The sequence below is a fragment of the Neoarius graeffei genome, chromosome 6 (genome assembly GCF_027579695.1).
Source record: "Neoarius graeffei isolate fNeoGra1 chromosome 6, fNeoGra1.pri, whole genome shotgun sequence".
Lineage (NCBI taxonomy): Eukaryota > Metazoa > Chordata > Actinopteri > Siluriformes > Ariidae > Neoarius > Neoarius graeffei.
The window spans coordinates 36,327,703-36,353,882 of record NC_083574.1 but is presented as its reverse complement, the minus strand read 5'-3'; the positions used below and the strand labels follow the sequence as shown (position 1 = coordinate 36,353,882).

Genomic DNA, 26,180 nt, shown 5'->3' with positions numbered 1-26,180 from the left:
AAATTTTGCAAAAAAAAAAAAATCAACTCTCCCAAAAGCATGTGGGAAAATGTGTTATGGTCTGATGAAACCAAGGTTGAACTTTTTGGCCACAGTTCCAAAAGGTATGTTTGGTGCAAAACCAACACTGCGCATCACCAAAAGAACCCCATACCCACAGTGAAGCATGGTGGTGGCAGCATCATGTTTTGAGGTTGTTTTTCTTCAGCTGGAACAGGGGCTTTAGTCAAGGTGGAGGGAATTATGAACAGTTCTAAATACCAGTCAATTTTGGCACAAAATCTTCAGGTGTCTGCTAGAAAGCTGAAGATGAAGAGGAATTTCTTCTTTCAGCGTGACAATGACACCAAAAAGGATTTGGAATGGCCCAGCCAGAGCCCAGACCTAAATCCAGTTGAAAATCTGTGGGGTGACCTGAAGAGGGCTGTGCACAAGAGATGCCCTCGCAATCTGACAGATCTGGAGCGCTTTTGCAAGAAAGAGTGGGCAAATATTGCCAAGTCTAGATGTGGCAGGCTGATGGACTCCGACCCAAAAATACTGAATGCTGTAATTAAATCAAAAGGTGTTTCAACAAAGTATTAGTTTAAGGGTGTGCACACTTATACAACCAGCTTATTGTATATTTTGTGGGGGTTTTTTTGTTTGTTTTTCCCCCTAACAGATTTGCTTGTTTTTCAATTGAATTATACAGGTTATACGTAGGTCACATTAAAGGTGGGAAAAGTTTGAAATTATTTATCATGGTCTCATTTTTTTTTACATCAGAAAAACCTATTATTTTAACGGGGTGTGTACACTTTTTATTAGATTAGATAAAACTTTATTTATATCCACTGTATGTATGATTTGTATGTGATAAATAAAATTTGGAAGACGAAGAAGGAGAAAAGCAATATAGCTGTAGGCTATTCTATGTAAGAAAAAAAAAACCTTGGGTGTGCTGTTGTAGGAAAATAATTAAGGTGTGATCCAGCTTGAGTTATAGATATCACCCCAAAGTTTTCTTATAGCAGTATGTTCTGAAATTCCTCTTATACCAAATTAGCAAGCAAATGAGTACAGTGTTTAACTTATTTACAAATGACACTTTAATATCATAATTTAAACCTGTTATAGATACATTTAAGGTTGTGGAAGATCTCATCTCATTATCTCTAGCTGCTTTATCCTGTTCTACAGGGTCGCAGGCAAGCTGGAGCCTATCCCAGCTGACTACGGGCGAAAGGCGGGGTACATAAAACAAAAAAAAAACCCAGTTAGTTCCTGTAACCACTTATGTTAGAGCAGCTATAAATAGTTGTCTTTTTAAGCAGCCATACACGTCCCTGTGAGATTTGTAACCATGAGCTTCATCTTTTTTGCCGAAGTATGCAATATGATTCTTCACTGAGCTACTGTGAATATACAGTAAGAGGTTGCACTGCATCACATTAGTTGCATATCGTCACATTAGTCAGAGATCACAAGCTGTTAAGAAATTAATCAACAACATGGTGGAAGATTGAAGAGGCATTTCTTGGAAAAAAATGTTTTGCACCATCTGTTAGCTATTTAATCTTAATATGTCTGCTATCTACAGTATGCGACAAGCAAGTAGCTGAGACATTGAGTACGCCATTATATGTTAACTCTCGGAGATGTATCAGTTTTTAACTGAATTCAGCTCGCATTATGTTCAAATATTTTTGCAAGATAATACCGAGTGAGTCTTCTTCTTCTAGACTATGGACATAATTCAGACAGTGTGGAGCACATGGACACGGACAGTGAACCTCTGGATGCCTCTGAGAATGAAAGTAGGCTACTATACATGATGCTATACGAATACAACATGTAAGTGGTGGATGCTGATGTTTTAACCCTCATCTCTCTCAGCATGGTTAGGTGAGGAAGGCATGGAGATCAAGAAGCAGATTACAGGCATGATGCGGCTGCTGAGTGATAAGGCAGGCCGGGTGTACCAGAGAGTGGGAAGAGAGGGGGAAACGCTTAAAGAGGAGCCACAAGAGGAGGGTTTGAGCTGGACATTGAATCACAAGCAAAGCCCTGAAGAGCCTGAGCACGGCTGGAACTCGGTGTCCCACAGTCAGTACGACACGCGATCCAAAACCCAGAAGATGCTGGACCAGGGCAAAAGCAGAGGTAGGTCTCATAGCATAGGAATATGTTTCAGAGTCCTGTCGCTAGAACATTTAATATTCAATAAGCTTTCAGGTTTCAAAGGGTATTTTAGAAGGCAATTGGAATAAAAATATTGAAAATTCAATCAGCTTAGCTTTGTTTGATGGCTTGTGATCATCCATCATCCTCTTGATCACATTCCAGAGGTTTTCAATGGACTTCTTCTTTCAATGAACTGCCATCTTTGGAGTTTTGAGGATAGAAGCAACCTGACGCTCACTGTATCCCTCTGCCAGTAAAGCCAGTATTAAACCCTTCTTTTTCTCACTCAGAACTTTTCTTTTGAACTCTTTCAGCATGTTGAATGGATATTTTTGTCTTCCAGTTAAATTTAAGATACTACTAGTACTGTTTTTGTGTTAGGGTTTTGCTGGGATTCGAACCTGGTTCGTTGGTGTGATAATCCAGCAAACCCCCACTAGGCCACCAGGGGGATGACTCAAATGCAGAGGCGTGAGGCGGAAGTAGAAAAAGAATCAAATGGTTTATTTAAACTATATACACTATATACAGGGCAAAACAAAAGACAAAAAAAACCAAAGAGTAAATCCAAAAGAAAAGCAAAGTGCAAAAATTCAAAAGCTAAGAAGATCAAAAACACAGTACAAAGGAAACTGGAGATAAACATAACAGCACAAAGACTCCGTGACAAGAGGACTGAACTCAGGGGTATAAATAGACAAACTAATTAAGGACACAGGTGAAGATAATTAGGCAATTAACACAAACACAAAACACAGGAACAGTGGCGGCCTCTAGAGGCCAAAATAAACACGACATGAAAAGGAAATAACAGCGGCCTCTAGAGGCCAAAACAGTCCTAGTCCTAACAGGACCCCCCCCTCTAGGAGCGTCTCCTGACGTTCCCAGGGCGATCCGGATGGGCCGAATGGAAGTCCCGACATAGTTCTTTATCAAGGACATCCCGAGCAGGAACCCAGCAGCGCTCCTCAGGACCATAGCCCTCCCAGTCCACCAGATATTGCAACCCGCCGCGGACCCGGCGGGAGTCAAGCAGGCGATTCACAGTGAACACAGTCTGCCCCTGGAAGATGCGGGGGGGTGGGGGGTTCCTAGGGGCAGGGGCATACGTAGACGTCAGTACGGGCCGTAACAGGGAAACATGGAAAGTGGGGTTGATCCTCAGAGTCCGGGGCAACTGGAGCCGGTAGGAGACAGGGTTCACCCTGCGCACCACCTTGAAGGGGCCAATGTAGCGAGGAGCAAGCTTGCGGTTCTCCACCCGCAGTGGAAGGTCCTTAGTGGACAGCCAAACACGCTGCCCAGGGCGGAAAGCGTGTGCAGGTCTCCTATGGCGGTTGGCCTGAGTCTGGTTGGTTCTGGAGGTCTGTATGAGGGTCTTCCTGACCATGCTCCAGGTCTTGCGACACCGTCTCACATATTGGTTGACCGAGGGCACCCCCGCGTCCTCCTCCTGGTCCGGGAACAGAGGTGGCTGGAACCCGAATTGGCACTGGAATGGCGACAGCTTGGTGGCCGATGACTGCAGGGTGTTGTGGGCGTACTCCGCCCATGGCAGCCAGGTGCTCCACTATGTCGGGTTATCCATAGCCAGGCCTCGCAGGGTGGTTTCCAGGTCCTGGTTGAGCCTCTCCGTCTGACCATTGGACTGTGGGTGAAACCCAGAGGAGAGGCTGGCAGTGGCTCCGATGACCTTGCAGAACCCGTGCCACACTCGGGAGGAGAACTGGGGCCCTCGGTCTGAGACGATGTCCTGTGGAAGACCAAAGACTCGGAAGACATGATTAAACAAAAGTTTCGCAGTTTCAAGAGCAGAGGGGAGTTTGCACAGTGGTATGAAGCGGCAGGCCTTGGAGAATCTGTCAACTAAGACCAAAATGACCGTGTTACCTTGTGACTCAGGGAGACCCGTGATAAAGTCGACTGCCACGTGGGACCAGGGACGCCGGGGAATGGTCAGAGGATGCAGGAGACCCTGGGGACGCTGTCGTGGGTTCTTGGTTCTGGTGCAAACCTCACAGGACAGGACAAATGACCTTACTTCCTTCTCCATGTTAGGCCACCAGAAGCGTCTTTTCAGGAAGTCCAGGGTCCTCCGAGCTCCCGGGTGGGCGGTGAGAGGGGAAGAGTGACCCCACTGGAGAACCTTGGCCCGGGCTTGATGTGGGACGTACAAGAGGCCTGGTGGCCCCGTCCCAGGACCGGGGTCCTGGCGTTGGGCTCGTCGGACAGCCTCCTCAATACCCCAGCGGACAGGGGCCACAATCCGGGACACAGGGATAATAGGCCCGACTTCATTCTCCCTGTTAGTGGCAGAGAACAGTCTGGACAGTGCGTCAGGTTTGGTGTTCTTGGAGCCGGGGCGGTACGAGAGGGTGAAGTCAAACCGACTGAAAAACAGGGCCCACCTAGCCTGTCGAGGGTTCAGTCTCTTGGCTTGCTGGAGGTACTCCAGGTTCTTGTGGTCAGTCCAAACCAGGAATGGATGTTGTGCTCCCTCCAGCCAGTGCCTCCACTCCTCAAGGGCCAGTTTGACCGCTAGCAGTTCTCGATCCCCCACATCGTACCGGGACTCAGCAGGACTCAGGCGGTGGGAGAAGTAAGCGCAGGGGTGCAGCTTTCCTTCCGAACGTTGAGAGAGCACCGCGCCGACACCACTGTCCGAGGCGTCCACCTCCACGATGAATGGTTGGGAGGTGTCCGGGAGAACCAGAATGGGTGCCGTGCAGAAGCGGTCCTTGAGGTCTTTGAACGCCTTTTCTGCCTGAGGAGACCAGCCATAAGATCCACCTGTCCCTTTGGTGAGGTCTGACATGGGTGCTGCCACAGAACTGAAGTTCCTGATGAACTTGCGGTAGAAGTTAGCGAATCCTAAGAACCGCTGAACCTCCTTAACGGACTTGGGAGTAGGCCAATCCCGGACGGCCAGGGTCTTGGCAGGGTCCATTTGGAGTTGGCCTGTCCGTACAATAAATCCCAGAAAGGAGACCTCGGGAACATGAAATTCGCATTTCTGGGCCTTGGCGAACAGATTGTTCTGTAGCAGCCTCTGGAGAACCTGGCGGACATGGTGGCGGTGCTCCTGCACGGTCTTGGAAAAGATAAGGATGTCGTCGAGGTAGACAAAAACGTATAGGTTAATCATGTCCCTTAAGACGTCGTTGATTAGGGCCTGAAAAACAGCTGGTGCGTTGGTGAGTCCGAAGGGCATCACCTGGTATTCGTAGTGCCCAGACGGGGTGTTAAAGGCAGTCTTCCACTCGTCTCCCTGTCGGATACGGATGAGGTGGTATGCGTTCCGTAGGTCCAACTTGGTGAAGACGGTGGCGCCTTGGAGCAGGTCGAAAGCTGTGGACATCAGCGGAAGGGGATATCGGTTGCGCACAGTGATCTTATTCAGGCCCCTGTAATCAATACATGGTCGGAGCCCCCCATCCTTCTTGCCGACAAAGAAGAAGCCGGCTCCAGCAGGTGAAGTGGAGGGTCGAATAAACCCAGAGACCAGGGCATCTTTGAGGTATTCCTCCATGGCCTTGCGTTCTGGCTGAGAGAGTGAAAACAGTCTGCCACGAGGAGGGGTAGTCCCAGGGAGCAAGTCGATGGCACAGTCGTAGGCCCGGTGCGGAGGAAGAATGGCGGCCCTGCTCTTGCTGAATACCTCCTTGAGATCCCAGTACTCTGTGGGAACTTGAGATAACTCGGTGAGATCAGGGGGCTCGGCAGGAGACACAGGAGAGCTAGAGAGCAGACAAGAGGCATGGCATGCAGGGCCCCATTCCACAACCTGGCTAGTTACCCAGTCTATGCGAGGGTTGTGGCGAGTAAGCCAAGGAAGGCCTAGAATAACTGGGAACTCAGGTGAAGGAATCAGGTGCAGGGATATTTCTTCCTTGTGACCTTGAGACTGGAGGAAGACTGGAGAAGTAACTTGAGTGACTCTTCCATCACCTAACGCTTGGCCATCGAGGGCAGACACAGACAGAGGGACTTCAAGAGGTGCAGTCGGAATATTGATGCTTTGGGCGAAGTGAATATCCATAAAGTTCCCAGCCGCCCCTGAGTCTATCAAAGCTTGACAAGAGTGGACAGACTCACCCCAGGAGATGGAGACCGGGATGTAGATTCCTTGGCCAGGGAGTCCGGGAGAGAGGGTAGGCCCCGTCACAACCCTCCCTCGGCTGGACGGGGCGGTCCTTTTCCCAAGAGTTCGGGACATGATGCTCGGAAGTGACCAGGCTTGCCACAGTAGATGCAGCACTTGTCCCTCCTTCTGCGCTCCCTCTCAGATGCGGAGAGGCGAGTACGACCCACTTGCATGGGTTCTGGACAGTCACTGAAGGAGGTAGACGGTCTCCAGGTAGAGGTAGGGAGGCTGGGGGGGCTCAAGGCTTGGTGGCGTTCTCTCATCCTGTTGTCCAGACGAATAGCATGTGAGATGAGGGTTTCGAGGTCACTTGGGCATCCAATAGAGGCCAGACCGTCCTTGATGGGGTCAGACAGACCATGGTGGAAGGCTGACACCAGGGCAGTCTCGTTCCATCCACTTACTGCTGCGAGTGTTCGGAACGAGATGGCGTAATCTGCGACGCTTCCTCCTTGCCGGATGGACATGAGCTTTCGGGCTGCGTCGGTACTGATGTCTGCCTGATCGAAGACCCGAAGCATCTCTTCAGAAAACAGCTGGAAATCAAAGCACTCAGGTCCCTGTCTTTGCCAGATAGCAGTAGCCCAGGCTCGCGCCTTACCAGCTAATAAGGTGATCACAAAGGCAATCTTGCGGCGATCCGTAGTGTAGGTGGTAGGCTGAAGCTCAAAGGTGAGTTGACACTGGGTAAGGAACTCTCGGCACTCACTGTGCTTGCCGTCATACCTCTGTGGTGCAGGAAGGCTGGGTTCGCGAGGTGAAGAAGGCAGCATTGCAGGAGGCACTGGAGCAGGAGTGGGAGCTGGATCAGGAGCAGGAACTGGATCAGGAGCAGGAGATGCAGGCAGAGATGTCAGCTGTGCCAGGGTTTTCCCAATTTGCTGAAGCAGTTCCTCGTGGCGAGCGAGGGCCTCACGTTGGCTGGTGAGCGTACGTCCATGAGCGTCCATGGTCGCTCCGAAGCGTGTCAAAGCTGCCATAATTCCCTGAAGGTTGGCCGGGTAGACAGTTGAAGCAGCCTCTGCTGAGTCGGTCAGCACGGAGTCTTTCTGTTAGGGTTTTGCTGGGATTCGAACCTGGTTCGTTGGTGTGATAATCCAGCAAACCCCCACTAGGCCACCAGGGGGATGACTCAAATGCAGAGGCGTGAGGCGGAAGTAGAAAAAGAATCAAATGGTTTATTTAAACTATATACACTATATACAGGGCAAAACAAAAGACAAAAAAAACCAAAGAGTAAATCCAAAAGAAAAGCAAAGTGCAAAAATTCAAAAGCTAAGAAGATCAAAAACACAGTACAAAGGAAACTGGAGATAAACATAACAGCACAAAGACTCCGTGACAAGAGGACTGAACTCAGGGGTATAAATAGACAAACTAATTAAGGACACAGGTGAAGATAATTAGGCAATTAACACAAACACAAAACACAGGAACAGTGGCGGCCTCTAGAGGCCAAAATAAACACGACATGAAAAGGAAATAACAGCGGCCTCTAGAGGCCAAAACAGTCCTAGTCCTAACATTTTGCCATCCAAACTGATCCTATTGCAAAAGGATAGTGATGACCACAGCAGTGGTTTTAATACTTTTCCTTGTTAAATAAGATTTGGTTCAGGTGATCACCTCATCAGTACCTCATTAAATAAAATGAGGTGGGCTTGTGTTGGAATTCCAGCACAGACACTGGAATGCAATGGCTGCAATATATAGAGACACTGATTTAAGAAAAAATTTAAGTGGTCTTTTAATTTTTTCCTGAGTTGTATGTGTGATTTATATACAACAATATATATCAGGGTTTCTCCCAAAAAATCATAGCATAGTGGCCCCACTACGCTTAATTTATTGACGGATATGCTTAGTGACATGCTGCTACCCATTAAACCGCTGCCGTGACACTTACAATTTAGGCCTACAGTATAAAGCGAGAATCAACATGCATGTGTTTTGTAGCCTTTGAGCAGGTAATCAATACAGTCCATGCGAGCGCATGGCCCTGAACTTGCCCTAAGTTCACAGCTGATGTCAGAGAAAGGTATTCTGCACTGATTGGCTGAGTGTGTGTGCGGTATCCCGCGTTGATTGGATGAGCGATGCGCAATTAATATTCATAAGTAACTTACGTAAAAATGGTGGAGCCTTCAAGCCAGGTACGAGTGAGCAAAACACCGACGGGTTACATCTTAATTACGGAGTTTTTCACAAAGAAAACTGCAGAAAACTGCTTGGCAGCAGTGGCAGACCATAGTTGTGAGACCATGATGGCCAGTTCGCTGTGTGTTGCTGACCAGCTCAAGTCAGACAGTGAGAGTATTTAGTCATCTGCACTATTGCCAAAATTTAATGATCAGTATTTTGAACAACTCGTGCTATGCTGCATCACCGTTCACTTTTTTTTTTATGCGAAATAAACTGCAGTCTCCTTTGGAACAGGACACTGCTTGTGAGATGCAAGTGGGTATTGGATTGACTTTATTTTTCCGTTTTTAGGGTGGGAATTCAGTAAAATTATAAGTAAAAATAGCCTTTCCCCCAAAAGGTAAAAATCAGCTCTAGATGTCACCAGAAGCCGCAAAATGAACCTTTATACAGTATTTCAAAATTTTGGAATTTTGCCTACTGTGGCGTGCTCTTTGCACTTCGCTGAACTCAGGGGGCCACTACTCTTTCCAGTTTTTCTAGGGGAAACCCTGTGTGTGTGTGTGTGTGTGTGTGTGTGTGTGTGTGTGTGTGTGTGTGTATTTATCACTTTTAAATGGCATACATACTGTGTGAATCAGACGTTATAAATCTCAATTAAGTCCACTTCAGTTCCAGGTTGTAACACTACAACATCTGTGTAGGTTCAAGGGGGCAAATACTGTACTTTGAAGGTAGCAAAAACTCTGCCAAACAATTCTCTAATGTTTCAGCGACTACATTGTCATATTGTTTTTTATTGATGAGTTCCATCTAGCCATAGCAATCACTTCTACCCATTGATGGGAAAGTATATAATATACTTCAACAACAGCACTCGAAAAGAGTTGCAGGACAACCTGAAAACAGCATGAACAACAGTTACATAGAAAACAATAAGCAGTGGACTGCACCATAATCATCTGTGTTCCTACACTCCATACAAAACCCCTATGCTTAAAAAACAAACAAACAAAAAAACAGTATAGATTTGTGTGTCTAAAAGCATTTAGACAAATCAGAAGTTTTTGTGGAACATTATATTAGCTTGTTATGCTTGGAAAAAGAAACATTGCATGTGCTACATATTAGTAACCCAGCAAATGTTTTTATTACTCTTAGATGAAACCACAATGTACCTTAAAATTGGAACTTTATTGTGGAAGATTTCAAGAGGAGAAGAATTGTACATCCAGTATAATAAATACACACTGGAGGCAAAACGAAATGCCAGAGAGATTTAAAGGAGAACTGAAGTCATTTTTAAACTTGCTTTATTTCTTAATTAACGTGTTATTCAATTACGTTTTCGGTTTTAGTAACCTTATATCGTGACTCGTATTGGCAACTAATTGCAATTAAATATTATACTTATCGGCCTATTCGGTTTTTAGCCATGTTGTTCGTTTGGTCCACGGCAGGTGTTGCTTATCCGCACGATCTTCACAAGACTTGTGCAAGACTTCGAAACGTGAAGCGTCAGCCAGGTGTCAGTGCCGCCATTTTGAAAACTGTTTTCCAAACGAAATATTGCACAAAAACGAGTTTAAATGACGATTACTGCCTACTTTTTTCAAACTTTCCTGATCGCTATCAAAACAAACAAAACTTCCAGCTTGATTACATCAGCATTCGAAAGAGGGCACGCGCATCTTTTGACAACGTTGGCAGATGTTGGTCACTTTGATTTGCGCTGTACTGGCACGTTTTACTTCCGTCCTACGATGTCTCGCACAGGTCTCAACGAATCTCGTTTACGGCCATTGCTTTGACATATGGACTGATATTACAGAGCATATTTCAAACACTCATAACTTGCTATCGCAGTGACAAAATAGCTATCAAAAATGCATTCCTATATTTAATAAAATGAGATAAATAGAATTTTGATAATAAAAAATTTGCCTTCAGTTCCCCTTTAATGCCTGAATATGCAGCTGTGTAATTCAGTATATTGTCTAGACTGTCTAGACAGTTCTCTTTCTGACGTACCCACACACACAAAGTGAAGTAACAAGCCCACTGTCTAGTGTCCTTGCATCACTATTCAGAAGAGCATGGCATTCACAGAAGTGCGTGTGTTCTTTCTTCAGACTCGGCTCTGCCCCATGTGCCAGCCAGCATGACGGCAGAGTCCAGCTGTTGCATGTGCAATTGTAAGAGCACTCTGCAGGCCATCCTACTGGAATTACGCACAATGAGAAAACTCATGCAGTCTCAGAAAGGTACAGCATCACACATGCACACAACCACCGAAGGCATCTCGTTAGGGCCCGAGCACCGTTCGGTGTGAAGACCCTAATGTTTTTCGAAGGATTTTTTTTTTCTGCCTCGTTTGGCCTTATTTGAGGCATTTCCCATGCACAAAAACTCATGAAATTTGATACACACATCAGTCATTGTAGGGCGGCACGGTGGTGTAGTGGTTAGCGCTGTCGCCTCACAGCAAGAAGGTCCGGGTTCGAGCCCCGGTGCCGGTGAGGGCCTTTCTGTGCGGAGTTTGCATGTTCTCCCCGTGTCCGCGTGGGTTTCCTCCGGGTGCTCCGGTTTCCCCCACAGTCCAAAGACATGCAGGTTAGGTTAACTGGTGACTCTAAATTGACCGTAGGTGTGAATGTGAGTGTGAATGGTTGTCTGTGTCTATGTGTCAGCCCTGTGATGACCTGGCGACTTGTCCAGGGTGTACCCCGCCTTTCGCCCGTAGTCAGCTGGGATAGGCTCCAGCTTGCCTGCGACCCTGTAGAAGGATAAAGCGGCTAGAGATAATGAGATGAGATGAGATCAGTCATTGTAACCGCTACTCAGCCACAGACGTTTGGCCCCGGGTATGGCCCAGGGACTTCATAGCGCCCCTTTTTCTATTTCCCATTGAAATGAATGGGTAGAACTTTGGAGTGATGGTGTCATAAGGCCATTTGGAGTGAAATTACACATGGTCATTTTTAACGTACTCCTGTTAGATGGTTCATCAAATTCATGTCAAGCTTGGCAAACATGATGCCAAGATATTGCTGAAGTTGAATTGCAAAGGGATTTTTGATATGTTGTAATATGTTGAAATATTATAACATATGCCAAGATATTGCTGAATGTTGAACTCGATATCTTGTAATATGATTCTGATACTGTTACAATTCTGTGCACACTTATACTGAGTCCAGTCCTTATTTTACACATACACATGATCAAATACACACACAAACACAAGTACATACATACATACATACATACAGAAGTACAAATATAAACCTAAGCAAAAAAGTTAGAAAGTTGAACCTTAAATATATTGTTAAATGGAAAATGTACGCATAATAGCTTCATGTGTACTAAAGTACAGTGGCATAACCTTTGCTTTTACACAGTACATGCTTGTTCTTTTCACATACACTACCGTTCAAAAGTTTGGGATCACCCAGACAATTTTGTGTTTTCCATGAAAAGTCACACTTTTATTTACCACCATAAGTTGTAAAATGAATCGAAAATATAGTCAAGACATTTTTCTGGCCATTTTGAGCATTTAATCGACCCCACAAATGTGATGCTCCAGAAACTCAATCTGCTCAAAGGAAGGTCAGTTTTATAGCTTCTCTAAAGAGCTCAACTGTTTTCAGCTGTGCTAACATGATTGTACAAGGGTTTTCTAATCATCCATTAGCCTTCTGAGGCAATGAGCAAACACATTGTACCATTAGAACACTGGAGTGAGAGTTGCTGGAAATGGGCCTCTATACACCTATGGAGATATTGCACCAAAAACCAGACATTTGCAGCTAGAATAGTCATTTACCACATTAGCAATGTATAGAGTGGATTTCTGATTAGTTTAAAGTGATCTTCATTGAAAAGAACAGTGCTTTTCTTTCAAAAATAAGGACATTTCAAAGTGACCCCAAACTTTTGAACGGTAGTGTATATTTGGCCAGGTGGTGGCGCTATAACAGGCTGGCCTATTGGGCATCAGGTTATCATAATAATCATAATATCTATTGAAGTAAGAAGTGTCTGACCATACAGTCAATGCACTGTGGCTTTCTGACACGTTTCCTGTTTATGTGGCAAGATATTAAAATCATAAGGCCATTTCAACATATTACAAGATATCAAAATTTGATAAAGTTTAATAAAGTTGCAAAACACATCTGATCAAACGCATCTTCATCTGGTCTGTTCTTGTACCTATCAACAATGCTGGTCATCCACATGTCATCTGTGAACAAACCTTGACTTTCTGCACAGCCTCGAAGAACAGTTAACGGCAGGCTCATTTTCACAACATTTTCACAACATTGCCTCCTGTTGGTATAAATACCACTTTACGGGAACATTCTTTTAAGTGCATATTTGTCAATCTGGGGACGAGATCACAGGTATGGCAGATCCACAACTGACTTCTACATGAGCCTACCCAAGCGCATTCAGGAACACACCCTTCATCACATTTATGTAAATAGTCTTCAGTAATGAAGTTTTCTGCAATTAAACTCATTTCTTGTGTCTTTGTGTATACACTTTCGACACAGTCTTTTACCTGCTGCTTGAAAAGCAAGTGGTGGCATACACAGCACACATAATTGGGACCTTCCTTTACTTTAGTATATTTTTTACTTTCCACTTCACAAAAAAATATAACAATTGTATAACTTGATAGCTATTTTGTAGATTTTATTAACCCTTTGATGCAAAACATGGGTCAAAAGTGACCCGGCTGAGTTTTTATCTTCTATATCTTTGCAATAAATTAATTCCGTCATTCAGTATTCAAGGTATTCCTCAATTAACTTGTTTTTGATCATCATACATCCTTATTTTATTTTTTCCTTTCTTACTTTTTGAATAAAAACCCTTTTTGTATCACTACCCTTCTAATGCACAACATGGGTCAAAAACGACCTGCATTCATTTTCCAGGTTATTTCATGTATGGCTGAGTGTTTCTATGATATACTTTTGAAATAAATTCATTTTGTCATTTACGGTACTTTTCCAAATATGCAGTAAATATCTTGTTTTTGTTTAGCACAAATCATCATTTTTATTTTTCCTTTCTTAAGTTATGAACAAGCACAGCTTTTGTAATTCTACATCAAGTTTACACACATGGGTCAGAACCGACCCGCATGCATTTACTCCAGTGTTTGGTGGGAACTGTGAATTGTGCTTGTGTCAGACATTTCACAGCTCAGCACAGCGCCCTTTGCCCATCTAATACATGCAAGTAATGTTTTTCAATTGTTCTAACATTACCTTAGAAAAAAACTGATTATGTTTAGGTTACCTTGAGAGTGAGTCGATTACTTGTCAAAAAGTTACAAGTAATTATTATTAGCTACCGAGCTGTTGACATATTCTACTTTAGTTAGCTAATTTTATTGTAGTTGGCTTAGCTAATGACATAGTTAATAAATAAATAACTGGCCCCATTCACTGCTAAAGTAATTACTTGAAACAAATTATTATTATAGTATTAAGACATTTAATTTTAAATCACACTTGGATGACCCATGTGTAGTAATATAAAAAGTATTTTTGTTCATAAAGTAGGAAAGAAAAAATTAAATTAATGATTTGTGGTAATTAAAAACAAGCTATTTAAAGAATACTTGGAATATTCAATCATAAAATAAATTGATTTCAAAAGATAGAGCAAAAAAAAACTCAGTCAGCATGAAATAACCTGGAAAATGAATGCGGGTCATTTTTTACCCATGTTGTGTATTAGAAGGGGTGTGCATATGTTTTGCATCAAAGGGTTAAACCACACAAAGAACACAAAAGGTTGCATCCCTCATTAAAAACACAATTACAAAAGAATTCACTGTACATGTATGTTAAATCTGCTTGACCTATTATCCCAAGCAGGTAATAACATAGTCATTTTGGGAGATTTTAATGAAGATGCTGTAAAAACTCAGTGCCTTATTGACTTTATGGCAGCCAAAGACTTCACACAGACTGTTTCAGTACCTACCACATTAATAGACCATGTATACACTACCATTCAAAAGTTTGGGGTCACTTTGAAATGTCCTTATTTTTGAAAGAAAAGCACTGTTCTTTTCAAGGAAGATCACTTTAAACTAATCAGAAATCCACTCTATACATTGCTAATGTGGTAAATGACTATTCTAGCTGCAAATGTCTGGTTTTTGGTGCAATATCTCCATAGGTGTATAGAGGCCCATTTCCAGCAACTCTCACTCCAGTGTTCTAATGGTACAATGTGTTTGCTCATTGCCTCAGAAGGCTAATGGATGATTAGAAAACCCTTGTACAATCATGTTAGCGCAGCTGAAAACAGTTGAGCTCTTTAGAGAAGCTATAAAACTGACCTTCCTTTGAGCAGATTGAGTTTCTGGAGCATCACATTTGTGGGTCGATTAAATGCTCAAAATGGCCAGAAAAATGGCTTGACTATATTTTCTATTCATTTTACAACTTATGGTGGTAAATAAAAGTGTGACTTTTCATGGAAAACACAAAATTGTCTGGGTGACCCCAAACTTTTGAACGGTAGTGTAAACCTAAGCAAAAAAGTTAGAAAGTTGAACCTTAAATATATTGTTAAATGGAAAATGTACACACAATAGCTTCATGTGTACTAAAGTACACTGGCATAACCTTTGCTTTTACACAGTACATGTATATTCTTTTCACATATACATGGTCTATTAATGTGGTAGGTACTGAAACAATCTGTGTGAAGTCTTTGGCTGCCATAAAGTCAATAAGGCACTGAGTTTTTAAAGCATCTTCATTAAAATCTCCCAAAATGACAATGTTATTACCTGCTTGGGATAATAGGTCAAGCAGATTTAACATACATATACAGTGAATTCTTTTGTTACACATACTGGAATGTCCTGGGTTGCGGACCCACACGTGCGAGAACCACACGTGCGAGGGCCCGTCAAGGCCGCTAGCGGCTTTAATTTTTCTTGTACCTGCACAGATTCAGCTGTGGTATGTGACTTTCAGGCCCACTGGAGAAACAGCATGCTGTGGCCAGCGCATCACCCACCTGCAGGAAGAAATCTCGTAAGAGGAGGGCAGGACAAAGAATAATAGCGTTAACCCCACCCAGAGAAACTCCCATGCCCCTACACACACCCATAGTGGCTGAATCATTTGAGAAGATTTGCCATGAAAAAAGTGAAAATAAAGAGGACGAAAAGACAGAGAGGACTGTGCCATCCCCTCCATCGATACCCGCTTCGAATCCTCCACCGTCAGCTCACTATTGTCTGAGCAGAGATCAGAACTGCACAGAGGTACAGATGAATGTGTTTCCATGAGTAATTACTGTATGTATTTCTATATCTAAAACTATTGGCACCTTTTTAAAAAAATGAGCCAAATGTAATTCTTCCTTGGGGTGCCAATCATTTTGCCCTCCTTTTTTCCTCAGAAGAATGAGCTCATATCATATTAAATATCAAATTAGAAACTGTTTAAAGAAGAAGAAGTCTGTATATTGCAAGATGTGGTATATTTAAATCTTTAAATGCAGTGTAGGTCTTTTTTTATTTTTTAGAAGTATGTTTTGTTATATTTCTTGATATTCTCTTTACATTCCAACAGCAATGAATAAATCACGTGCTCTGAAAATAAAAAGAAAAAAAATCCATCATCTGTAGCATTAAAAAAAAAGCTTATCCTTAAAACGTAGGGCTGTAAAAAGCCTGTCCAGTCATTTCATTCGGCCTGATTGAACCTGACGTGAAACAGAGGGTCTTGAATCACTCTGAAGGGGTTTATTTCACAATAATGTCTGGCTCGCTGTACATTATCCTGCTTACTTCACATCTACTTAGTAAAGAAACAAAAATTTGACACAAAACATTGACTTGAAAATTATTTTATTGCTCCCACGAAACAATAGTCAGTTAAATTTTATGGTTGGAAATGCGTCCATAGCAACATAAACTCTGTAGCCTTCTTAAGATTAGCCTACTTAGCATTATAATTAACATTAAACTGAGCATTAGAATTAATTTTAGAGGAAAAAAAATTCCATGCTGTTTTCTGATGGAGTAACATCTATCTATCTATCTATCTATCTATCTATCTATCTATCTATCTATCTATCTATCTATCTATCTATCTATCTATCTATTGCCACACAGTGTCACGGATTAGCTGATGTTGTTAATTTGATTATTAAACCAACAAAGTTTACCGGACTTCCTTCTGCAGGTTGATATGATTGGACCTGGGCCTCCAGAGTCTACGATCACAGCTGTTTACGTTTAGAAGTAACAGACTGTAGAATGTTGTAATTGACCAATCAGAATCGAGTATTCAACAAAGCTGTATAATAAACCACAATAAAACATGCATGATATGAAATATCCAGCTGTTTCTCTTGTAGCTGGAGGTGCAGTTGGCAGAGGAATATGAAGTGTTCATCCCGAAGGCACAGCTGGACTCCATCCTGCTGAATTACACACGCTCGGGCAGTCTGCTCTTCCGCAAGCTGGTGTGTGCCTTCTTTGATGATGCCACTCTCGCTAACTCCCTGCCCAATGGCAAGCGGAAGAGGGGTCTGAATGACCAGAGGAAAGGGCTGGACCAGAATATAGTGGGAGCCATTAAAGGTGAGTGAACATAAGCACATGTGGGTGGGGGGGGACAAATAAATGAAAAACCATAGGAAAAATTTCAATAATTATACAGTACTGTCATAATACTGTGATAATGTTCAAATTAAAATTCTTGCCTTCACAGTCTTTTAAGTCTTGAAGTTTTCAGACCCATACGAGTGAAAGTGTTGGTTTTAGTCAAATGGAAGAAGTATTTCGAAATTAGGACAAATTCAGTTACATTCAGTAAGCAGAATGTCTCGGACTGAGAAACTGTATTATTTACTGTAGAATAAGAAATTATTCTAATTTTATTTCGTAGAAATTAGTCTAATAGAGCGGTGGCCACAATTATCGACGCCTTAACGATCTTTTGGTCATTGCAAAAGTAGAAAAGACTTTCAATACGTAAATTGTGCATGAATTATTACTCAAACTTCCACTGGAAAAAATGAGTTGATTCCCGATTACTTAGCGTATCAGATCACGTGACACCGTTCCACAATTATCGACATCCAGATAATTATTTATTTTTAAAAAAATCAGTACAGTGGATATAAAAAGTGTCCACACTGCGTTAAAATGATTGGTTTTTCTGATGTAAAAAAAAAAATGAGACCACGATAAATAATTTCAAAACTTTTCCCACCTTTAATGTGACCTATAACCTGTACAATTCAATTGAAAAACAAGCAAATCTGTTAGGGGGAAAAATATAAAAAATTAAAAAATAAAAAGCGTACAATAAGCTGGTTGCATAAGTATACACACCCTTAAACTAATACTTTGTTGAAGCACCTTTTGATTTAATTACAGCATTCAGTCTTTTTGGGTTCACACCTGCCATCAATTAAAATGACCCTGATTAACCCCAAATAAAGTTCAGACGTTTACTCAGTTGCATCCTCCAGCAAAAGCCAGCGTTCACAGAGAGCTTACAAAGCATCAAAGGGATCTCATTGTTGAAAGGTATCAGTCAGGAGAAGGGTACAAAAACATTTCCATGGCATTAGATATACCATGGAGCACAGTGTCATCAAGAAGTGGAGAAAATATGAGACAACAGTGACATTACCGAGAACTGGACGTCCCTCCAAAACTGATGAAAAGACAAGACGATAACTGGTCAGGGAGGCTGCCAAGAGGCCTACAGCAACACTGAAGGAGCTGCAGGAATTTCTGGCAAGTACTGGTTGTGTACTACATGTGACAACAATCTCCCATATTCTCCATATGTGTGGACTATGAGGTAGGGTCAAAGAAATACATCCAGGCCCGGCTAAATTTTGCAAAAAAAAAAAAAAAAACATCAACTCTCCCAAAAGCATGTGAGAAAATGTGTTCTGGTCTGATGAAACCAAGGTTGAACTTTTTGGCCACAATTCCAAAAGATATGTTTGGTGCAAAACCAACACTGCGCATCACCAAAAGAACCCCATACCCATGGTGAAGCAAAGCATGGTGGTGGCAGCATCATGTTTTGAGGTTGTTTTTCTTCAGCTGGAACAGGGGCTTTAGTCAAGGTGGAAGGAATTATGAACAGTTCTAAATACCAGTCAATTTTGGCCCAAAACCTTCAGGTGTCTGCTAGAAAGCTGAAGATGAAGAGGAATTTCATCTTTCAGCATGACAATGACCCAAAGCATACATCAGAATCAACAAAAGAACGGCTTCAGCAGGAGAAAATAAAAGTTTTGGAATGGCCCAGCCAGAGCCCAGACCTAAATCCAATTGAAAATCTGTGGGGTGACCTGAAGAGGGCTGTGCACAAGAGATGCCCTCGCAATCTGACAGATCTGGAGCGCTTTTGCAAGGAAGAGTGGGCAAATATTGCCAAGTCTAGATGTGGCAGGCTGATAGACTCCGACCCAAAAAGACTGAATGCTGTAATTAAATCAAAAGGTGTTTCAACAAAGTATTAGTTTAAGGGTGTGCACACTTATGCAACCAGCTTATTGTACATTTTTCTTTTTTTATGTTTTCCCCCTAACAAATTTGTTTTTCAATTGAATTGTACAGGTTATAGGTCACATTAAAGGTGGGAAAATTTTGAAATTATTTATCGTGGTCTCATTTTTTTTACATTAGAAAAACCGATCATTTTAACAGTGTGTGTACACTTTTTATTTCCACTGTAAGTGGTATTAAGTTAACAAAACAGTTTTTATTTAAAATTCATTTTGCATAGACTTATATTTAGTACAAAATATCTTTTATAGAAATATATCGATGTCGGTGTTTACGTAAATGAGGAAGTAATTCTAATGTTTGTAAACAAATTAACTGATAATGTTTAACCTGCGTCAGAAAATCTTTTTCTTCCACTTTCTAAGTATTTTTGTAGATCACATTTTGTTAATCATTTGTTGTTGTTTGTATTAATTTCTAGTTTTGTAGTTTACCAATAAATCTCAGCAGGCGACTGACATTGTAACCACATGGAAATCCAGGTCAAAGGTCATTCCTCCAACCAAAACTTTATATTTTTACATCTAAAAATATAAAATGTCTACTGATATTGTAATATGTGGTAGATGTTTGCAACAAACTGCAAAAAAACAAACAAAAAGAAATCTGAATGGAAAAGAAAAATCTGAAAATTTCAAGCCTGTAATTTTTTATGTGCAAGGAATTTAATTCTGGTCTAATTCTATTTATTGCAATAGGATTCCAAATACTCTATAAACATTCCATTCTGTTATGAATCCAAAAAAAAATTATTATAAATCACAGCACTTTTTTAAAAAAAAAGTACTTAATCTACTTCAACAATGTGACGCAAAGATCGATCCATAACAGCTGTAAATGTCACTTAATTCCACAGCGTGTCAATAATGGTGGACACCGGTGAAAGTGATCACTATTATCGATACCTCATGTGACTTCTCAAATGCGCGTTTAGATACAAAATGGCGACTGTCAAATGAAAGCGTAAGAGAAAAGTAGGTTGACAAGGAGATCATGAAATATTGACGAATTTGATCAGTAAAAACACATCCATGAACTTTCCACCATGCTTACCTGCGATGATAACGTCCGGGTTTTCCTTGCTGATTGTGCGGAAAAAAAATTCCATCTCCGGTAAGAAGCTGTGTCATCAGACAACAAGATCAAAGGGTGAGGCGGGTCTTCCGGTTGATTAATTAACCAATAATAACTGTTGTAACTGAAACTCACCTTTGTAAAATTGTTTTTTATTGGTAAATTTGAAAAGGTGTCGATAATTATGGACTGTCGATAATTTTAGCCCGCCGCTCTAATATTTAGACTAAGAAAGTGCAATATTATGAATTATTATACATACAGGACACTTTTTCGATGGAATAAAAACGTGTTCTATTCCCTTCTAGCGGTTTTCAATCATTTAGTTTGATAGCATGCAATATTGTTAGCATATCACTTATCCTACATGTATTATGTCACTCTACCCAATGGAGAATGAGCGTTGAATATGGGTTACAATATCACATGGTTGTCAAAACAACATGACGTCACAAGTCACAGTGACAATGTGTAAAGAAACATGGCTGCCAGGTTTGCTTCATTAAACATGGAAGATTTTGAGAGAATTTGGAAAGAGAAAGATGCGTTGAACAGCCAAAAGGCTACCAAAACTTCATTAGATATTCCTCACGCATATTTACAAGAGAAAAACATACCAACGGAGTAACCGCCCTGTTCTTAACTTTTTGTAAAATCTATAATTGTTCTATTGAATGTGTATGTAGCTTAATAATAACAATATTTGCTGGCTTTTTTCATGGCATATCAGATCTATTCCTCTCAGGTACTCATCTTCGACTCATTCAATATCCTGCTAGCTGAATGGAATATATTTGATATCAGTGGGGGCTCCTGAATTTTTTTTCAGGGGGGGGCAATTTTCCCCCCGTTATGTCTACACGGACCGTAAATGTTCACAGGACTGAAGTAAATTGACCTAGGTAGCAAGTCAATTGGCCGAACTTGTTTTTGCCTGGTAAATTCAGATATCAATATAGACAATATCTCTTCTTTCCACTAGGTGGCAACACTAAACAAGTTAAAGGTGGCAAACTAAGGTAGCCTAGTAAACTAGACCCACCCGCCTAGCGGCCAAAAATATTTTTGCCTACGAGTGGCAAATATTCACATTTAGTCTGGCTTGCCAGGCTAAAACTAAGGAAGATTCATTGTGAAGCCTTCAAAGCAAAACATTTGGCATCACAATCAATTAATATTACATTACTCATTTATTTTCTCATATTATTCCAGTATTCTATAATAAGTAGACACAAATTCTTAATTATAAACATATTCTAATTTCTTCAATTCTAAAGAATGCAATTAAAGTGGCAGGATATAAATCCAAAACAAGTGTTTATTTAAGTTTTGAAAAAGATGAAGAAAAGCATAACCATCAAACAAACATGTGCAGCTTAATTATGTGGTTTTTTTTATATGGAATTGCACCATTTTAACAAAAAATAATTCTAAATAAATTCTGCAGTTTTTTTCCCCAAGAATTCCTCCAGAAAGCCATTGCTTAAAAGGAAATTTTAAGTATTACAAGTTGTCAATGAACACAAAAGGTTTTAGTTATTTAGCTATATACACACACAAGGTTACACAAGGTTTTGTAGTCAGTGCAACTTGGCTTAACAAGTTGGAAAAAAGGTAAGGTGCTGCTGGCTCCAATGAACACATACTGTACAATATATAAAAACTGAAAATATGCTTAATTTACACCAAGTCAGAGAGAACTTGAGGCTACTGAAATATTCCAAGCATGGCAATGTTAAACTGCCATTGGTAAAACAAAAACATGGCAATGTTAAACTGCCATTGGTAAAACACACACACAAAAACAACTTTTGCCTAGTAAATTCAAATATCAGATATCACTGTACCGTCTGCTGTGCTACTTCCAGGGTGGAAGAGAACGCAAGGGTAGCAAAAAAGAGCACTGACTACATCACAGCCAGCTAGCCAAGTTTTCCGGTGGTACCAGTTCTTGTTAAAACCTCTTGAGTAGGTCTTCTCCCCCTTCGTTGACTCTTGCTTGATGTTTAAATTCGGTCTAGGAGGTCCTAGCTGTTTGATTGCCGTTTTCTCCTCATTGGCACGATGACTAAAGGGAACTTCTTTCAGAGACGCTATCGTATTGTTGCACTCAACACTCGCCGCCATCTTCATAGAATGTTCACACATTTCCCGCGCAAGTTGCGTTTTCCAGCCCAAAATTATGTTCAAAACCCGCCAAAATGCACTTAAAACCAATCTGGCAACACCTGCGCGGCGCAACAGGCGTATGACGTAAGCACGCTGCTTGTGCGCGCACATAAAACCTAATAGAAAATGCATTGGGAGCAGGATTTTCGAAAAAAACGTACGTACCATTAGTGTCAATGGGAGATTTTGGGGCAAATCTGAACCTGACAGAAATCGCCCCAAAAGGGCGTGGCTACACCAGGCGCGACCTTAGCCTGATTGGACAATGACATTACTGTTGGTAGTAGGAGTAGATAAAAAAAAAAAAACTCCCTCCCTGTTTGGGAGTGCGTCGCCCAAATCGCCCCTGTTAACGAGCCGCCAGTGTTTGATATACCACTCAACGCCAGCCAACATTATTTAAACAACACATTGGTACAATATGTACGGAATAAAACACAATGAGGAGGTATGATGCCATTACTACCCTGTGATGCCGTTACTACCTTCCACCCGTTACATTTTTTAATTAATAAAATAATCACACTTCAGATGCTTTAACCTTTTATAGTTGAATTTAATGTTTTGAAATGAACAAGGTGCAAGCTAGTTTCTGTTATCGCTTACATTAGAGCAGATCTAAACAGTCAGTTCCAGTTAGGGCGGCACGGTGGTGTAGTGGTTCGCGCTGTCGCCTCACAGCAAGAAGGTTCTGGGTTCGAAGCCGGTGAGGGCCTTTCTGTGTGGAGTTTGCATGTTGTCTGTGTGGGTTTCCTACAGGTCCCCCAGTTTCCTCCGCAGTCCAAAGACATGCGGTTAGGTTAATATGGGACGGCCTTGAGTGAGGCACCTAACTCCCAACTGCTCCCCGGGTGCTGTAGCATGGCTGCCCACTGCTATGTGTGTGTGTGCATGTATGTGTTCACTGCTTCAGATGGGTTAAATGCAGAGAGGAATTTCACAAGCGTGTGATGAATAAAGTTCTTCTTCTTCTTGCCAGCCTCTGTTGTTGTTTTTTTCTCTCTCTTTTGAAATTAATGAGACATAAATTCACTGCTTATCATGTTACAGAAGAATCAGAAAAGTGCAAAGACCTCAGTTCTGAAGAGGTTATGTTGAATAAACATAACCGTACAAAAAAAATAATAATAATAATTAAAAAAACCTGACTTCACCACATACAGTTCTGTGCAAAGGTCTTAGGCACATGTAAAGAAATGCTGTAGAGCACAAATGGCTTAAAAGTAATGAAATGAAATTTTTCAACATAAAAAAACTACAATAAAGAGCAAGCAGTAAGCCATAATAAATTAAACAAAGTCAATATTTGGTGTGAGACGAGGCGACCCTTTGCTTAAAAAAACAAAAATAGTAGTCTGAGGTACAATGAGAGCAGTTTGATGCAGAAATGAGCTGTAGGTTTATTGAGCATCTTACAGAACCAGCCACGGTTCTTCTGGACACTTTGACTGTCATACTCGCTTCTTCATTTTGCACCAAAACCCAGCAGCCTTTGTTATATTTTGTTTTTTAATCTGAAAAGTGCTCTCTTATGGAATATGCTGCTCAGATACAAACTTTTTTTTTTCCTGTAACATTTAATTTTGTGCTGGAAAACGAACATTTGGACTCTAAAATGTTTTTGTACTGACGCGATAATGTAGAAGTCATCAAATAGAAATCTATACCAAAGTTTGTATGAAAAAAGAAATAGGGTGTCGAAGACTTTTGCACAGGACTGTACATTTTTAAAATCTGCTTATTATTTTTTATCGAGCATCCGCTGTACAAGTCTCTGTGAACGAGGTGCTACTACAGAAATTATAATGTATTAGAAGAAGTGCATTAATATACAGTAAACCTGTGATTGAATTAAATCCATCACTATTGTCAGAGGGGCGGCACGGTGGTGTAGTAGTTAGCGCTGTCGCCTCACAGCAAGAAGGTCCGGGTTCGAGCCCCGTGGCCGGCGAGGGCCTTTCTGTGCGGAGTTTGCATGTTGTCCGCGTGGGTTTCCTCCGGGTGCTCCGGTTTCCCCACACAGTCCAGGTTAGGTTAACTGGCGACTCTAAAGTGAGTGTGAATGGTTGTCTGTGTCTATGTGTCAGCCCTGTGATGACCTGGCGACTTGTCCAGGGTGTACCCCGCCTTTCGCCCGTAGTCAGCTGGGATAGGCTCCAGCTTGCCTGCGACCCTGTAGAACAGGATAAAGTGGCTACAGATAATGAGATACTTTTATAGAAAATTAATCAACACCATCTGACCAATCAGATTCAAGAATTTAACAGTACTATGATATCAATTTGAATATGCTAAATTGATATATGCAATATCATGACTTACAATGATGTGAAAGTAATGTGTAAAATAGACATGTTAGCCTAGTGATGATCACAGGTGAACAGAACTCAATCAGTAGCCAAATTGTTTATTGCTTATTTATGTGGAATTTAAAAAGAGAAAAAATATCCAAGTTTATTCATGATTTCCTGCAGAAATTGTATAAATGTGTTGTTTGTGATATATTAAAGCAATTGTCTACAAAACCACTGGAATGGTTTTGTTTTCTCCTTGACCACACCTCTCATCTGTGCCCATATCAACGAAGCCCCGCCTACCAGAATATACAGTGACCAATGACATTTTATTTGCATTAGTTCAGTAGCTGTCGAGTGAACATTTTATCATTTCATTCAACTTATGAAATACTGACACACCAGATAACTTACTTCAAAAAGTTCTCGGCCTCACCCAGAAAACATCACAGGAGAAAGATTGTTCTTGCATTATTTTTCAACATGGTCTTTAACGACAATCAAGTTTCAAGTCAAGTTTATTTTTATAGCGCTTTTAACAATAGACATTGTCGCAAAGCAGCATTATAGAATTTTAATGACTTTATCATGAACTAATTTTATCCCTAATCTGTCCCCTGTGGTGACAGTGGCAAGGAAAAACTCCCTCAGACGACATGAGGAAGAAACCTCGAGAGGAACCAGACTCAAAAGGGAACCCATCCTCATTTGGGTGATAACAGACAACGTGATTATAACATTTTTTAACAGTTTTAACATGAAGTCTGTTTCGTTGATGTTATAACTCTTCACTGATGGAAACTTGAGTGCAAAACTGTTCATGACGACTGCAGTCCTAAAGTTAGCAGTCAACTGTAGTCCTCAGCCATAAAAGCATTACTGTAAGTGTCCAGAGCGTCTTCCAAGTGTGACTTTCAACTGTCCATATGGGGTCGTCCTCCACAGGAATGATGTGATGAGACTCCAGCCAGACACAGGGCACCAGGATGGATCTGGCAGGTCCAAGGATGCCTGATCCATCCTGGTCAATGGACTTGGTCCACCGATGTTCAAGCTTCACTATTCCTTCATGGAAGAAGGTCACACCTTGAGCCTCCAGAGCCTCCTCAACAGCATGGATAACTTCATCATCTCTCTGAAAATGGCAACCATGCAAGTGGGATTTCAGTTTGGGAAACAGATAGAAGTCACGCAGTGCCAGGTCAGGTGAGTAAGGTGCATAGGGCAACAGTTCAAAGCCACATTTGGTTGCTTCTGCCCCTGCCACCTGTGCTGTGTGGACGGGCGCATTGTCCTGGAGCAACATCATGCCAGCTTGAAGCTTTCTTTCCTCTCCTTTTTTCTTTGATGGCTTCTTTCAGTTGTCACAATTCTGATGCAAGTAGTCTCCATTAATGGTTTGACCCTTTTGCAGGAAGTCAATCATGAGCACTCCCTCAGTGTCCCAAAACACAGAAGTCATCACCTTGCCGACCGATGCCACTGGCTTAAACTTTTTGGGAGATGGAGAGACTGGTGTGTTTCCATTGTTTCCTTTGATCTTTTGATTCAGGATTAAAATGGTGAACCCATGTCTCATCCTGGGTCACAAATCCCCTCAGGA

At 41.6% G+C, this 26,180-nt stretch overlaps 1 protein-coding gene across 1 annotated transcript in view; it reads left to right on the top strand.

The window, feature by feature from the left end:
• bend7 (BEN domain containing 7) overlaps positions 1–26,180 on the top strand; it is a 38,510-nt gene that overhangs the window by 6,000 nt on the left and 6,330 nt on the right. Inside the window, exons 2-6 of the mRNA XM_060924343.1 lie at positions 1,711–1,799; positions 1,879–2,145; positions 10,585–10,716; positions 15,469–15,761; positions 16,862–17,087. Coding sequence (XP_060780326.1) covers positions 1,711–1,799; positions 1,879–2,145; positions 10,585–10,716; positions 15,469–15,761; positions 16,862–17,087 — 1,007 coding nt within the window. The remainder of the gene's footprint in view (positions 1–1,710; positions 1,800–1,878; positions 2,146–10,584; positions 10,717–15,468; positions 15,762–16,861; positions 17,088–26,180) is intronic.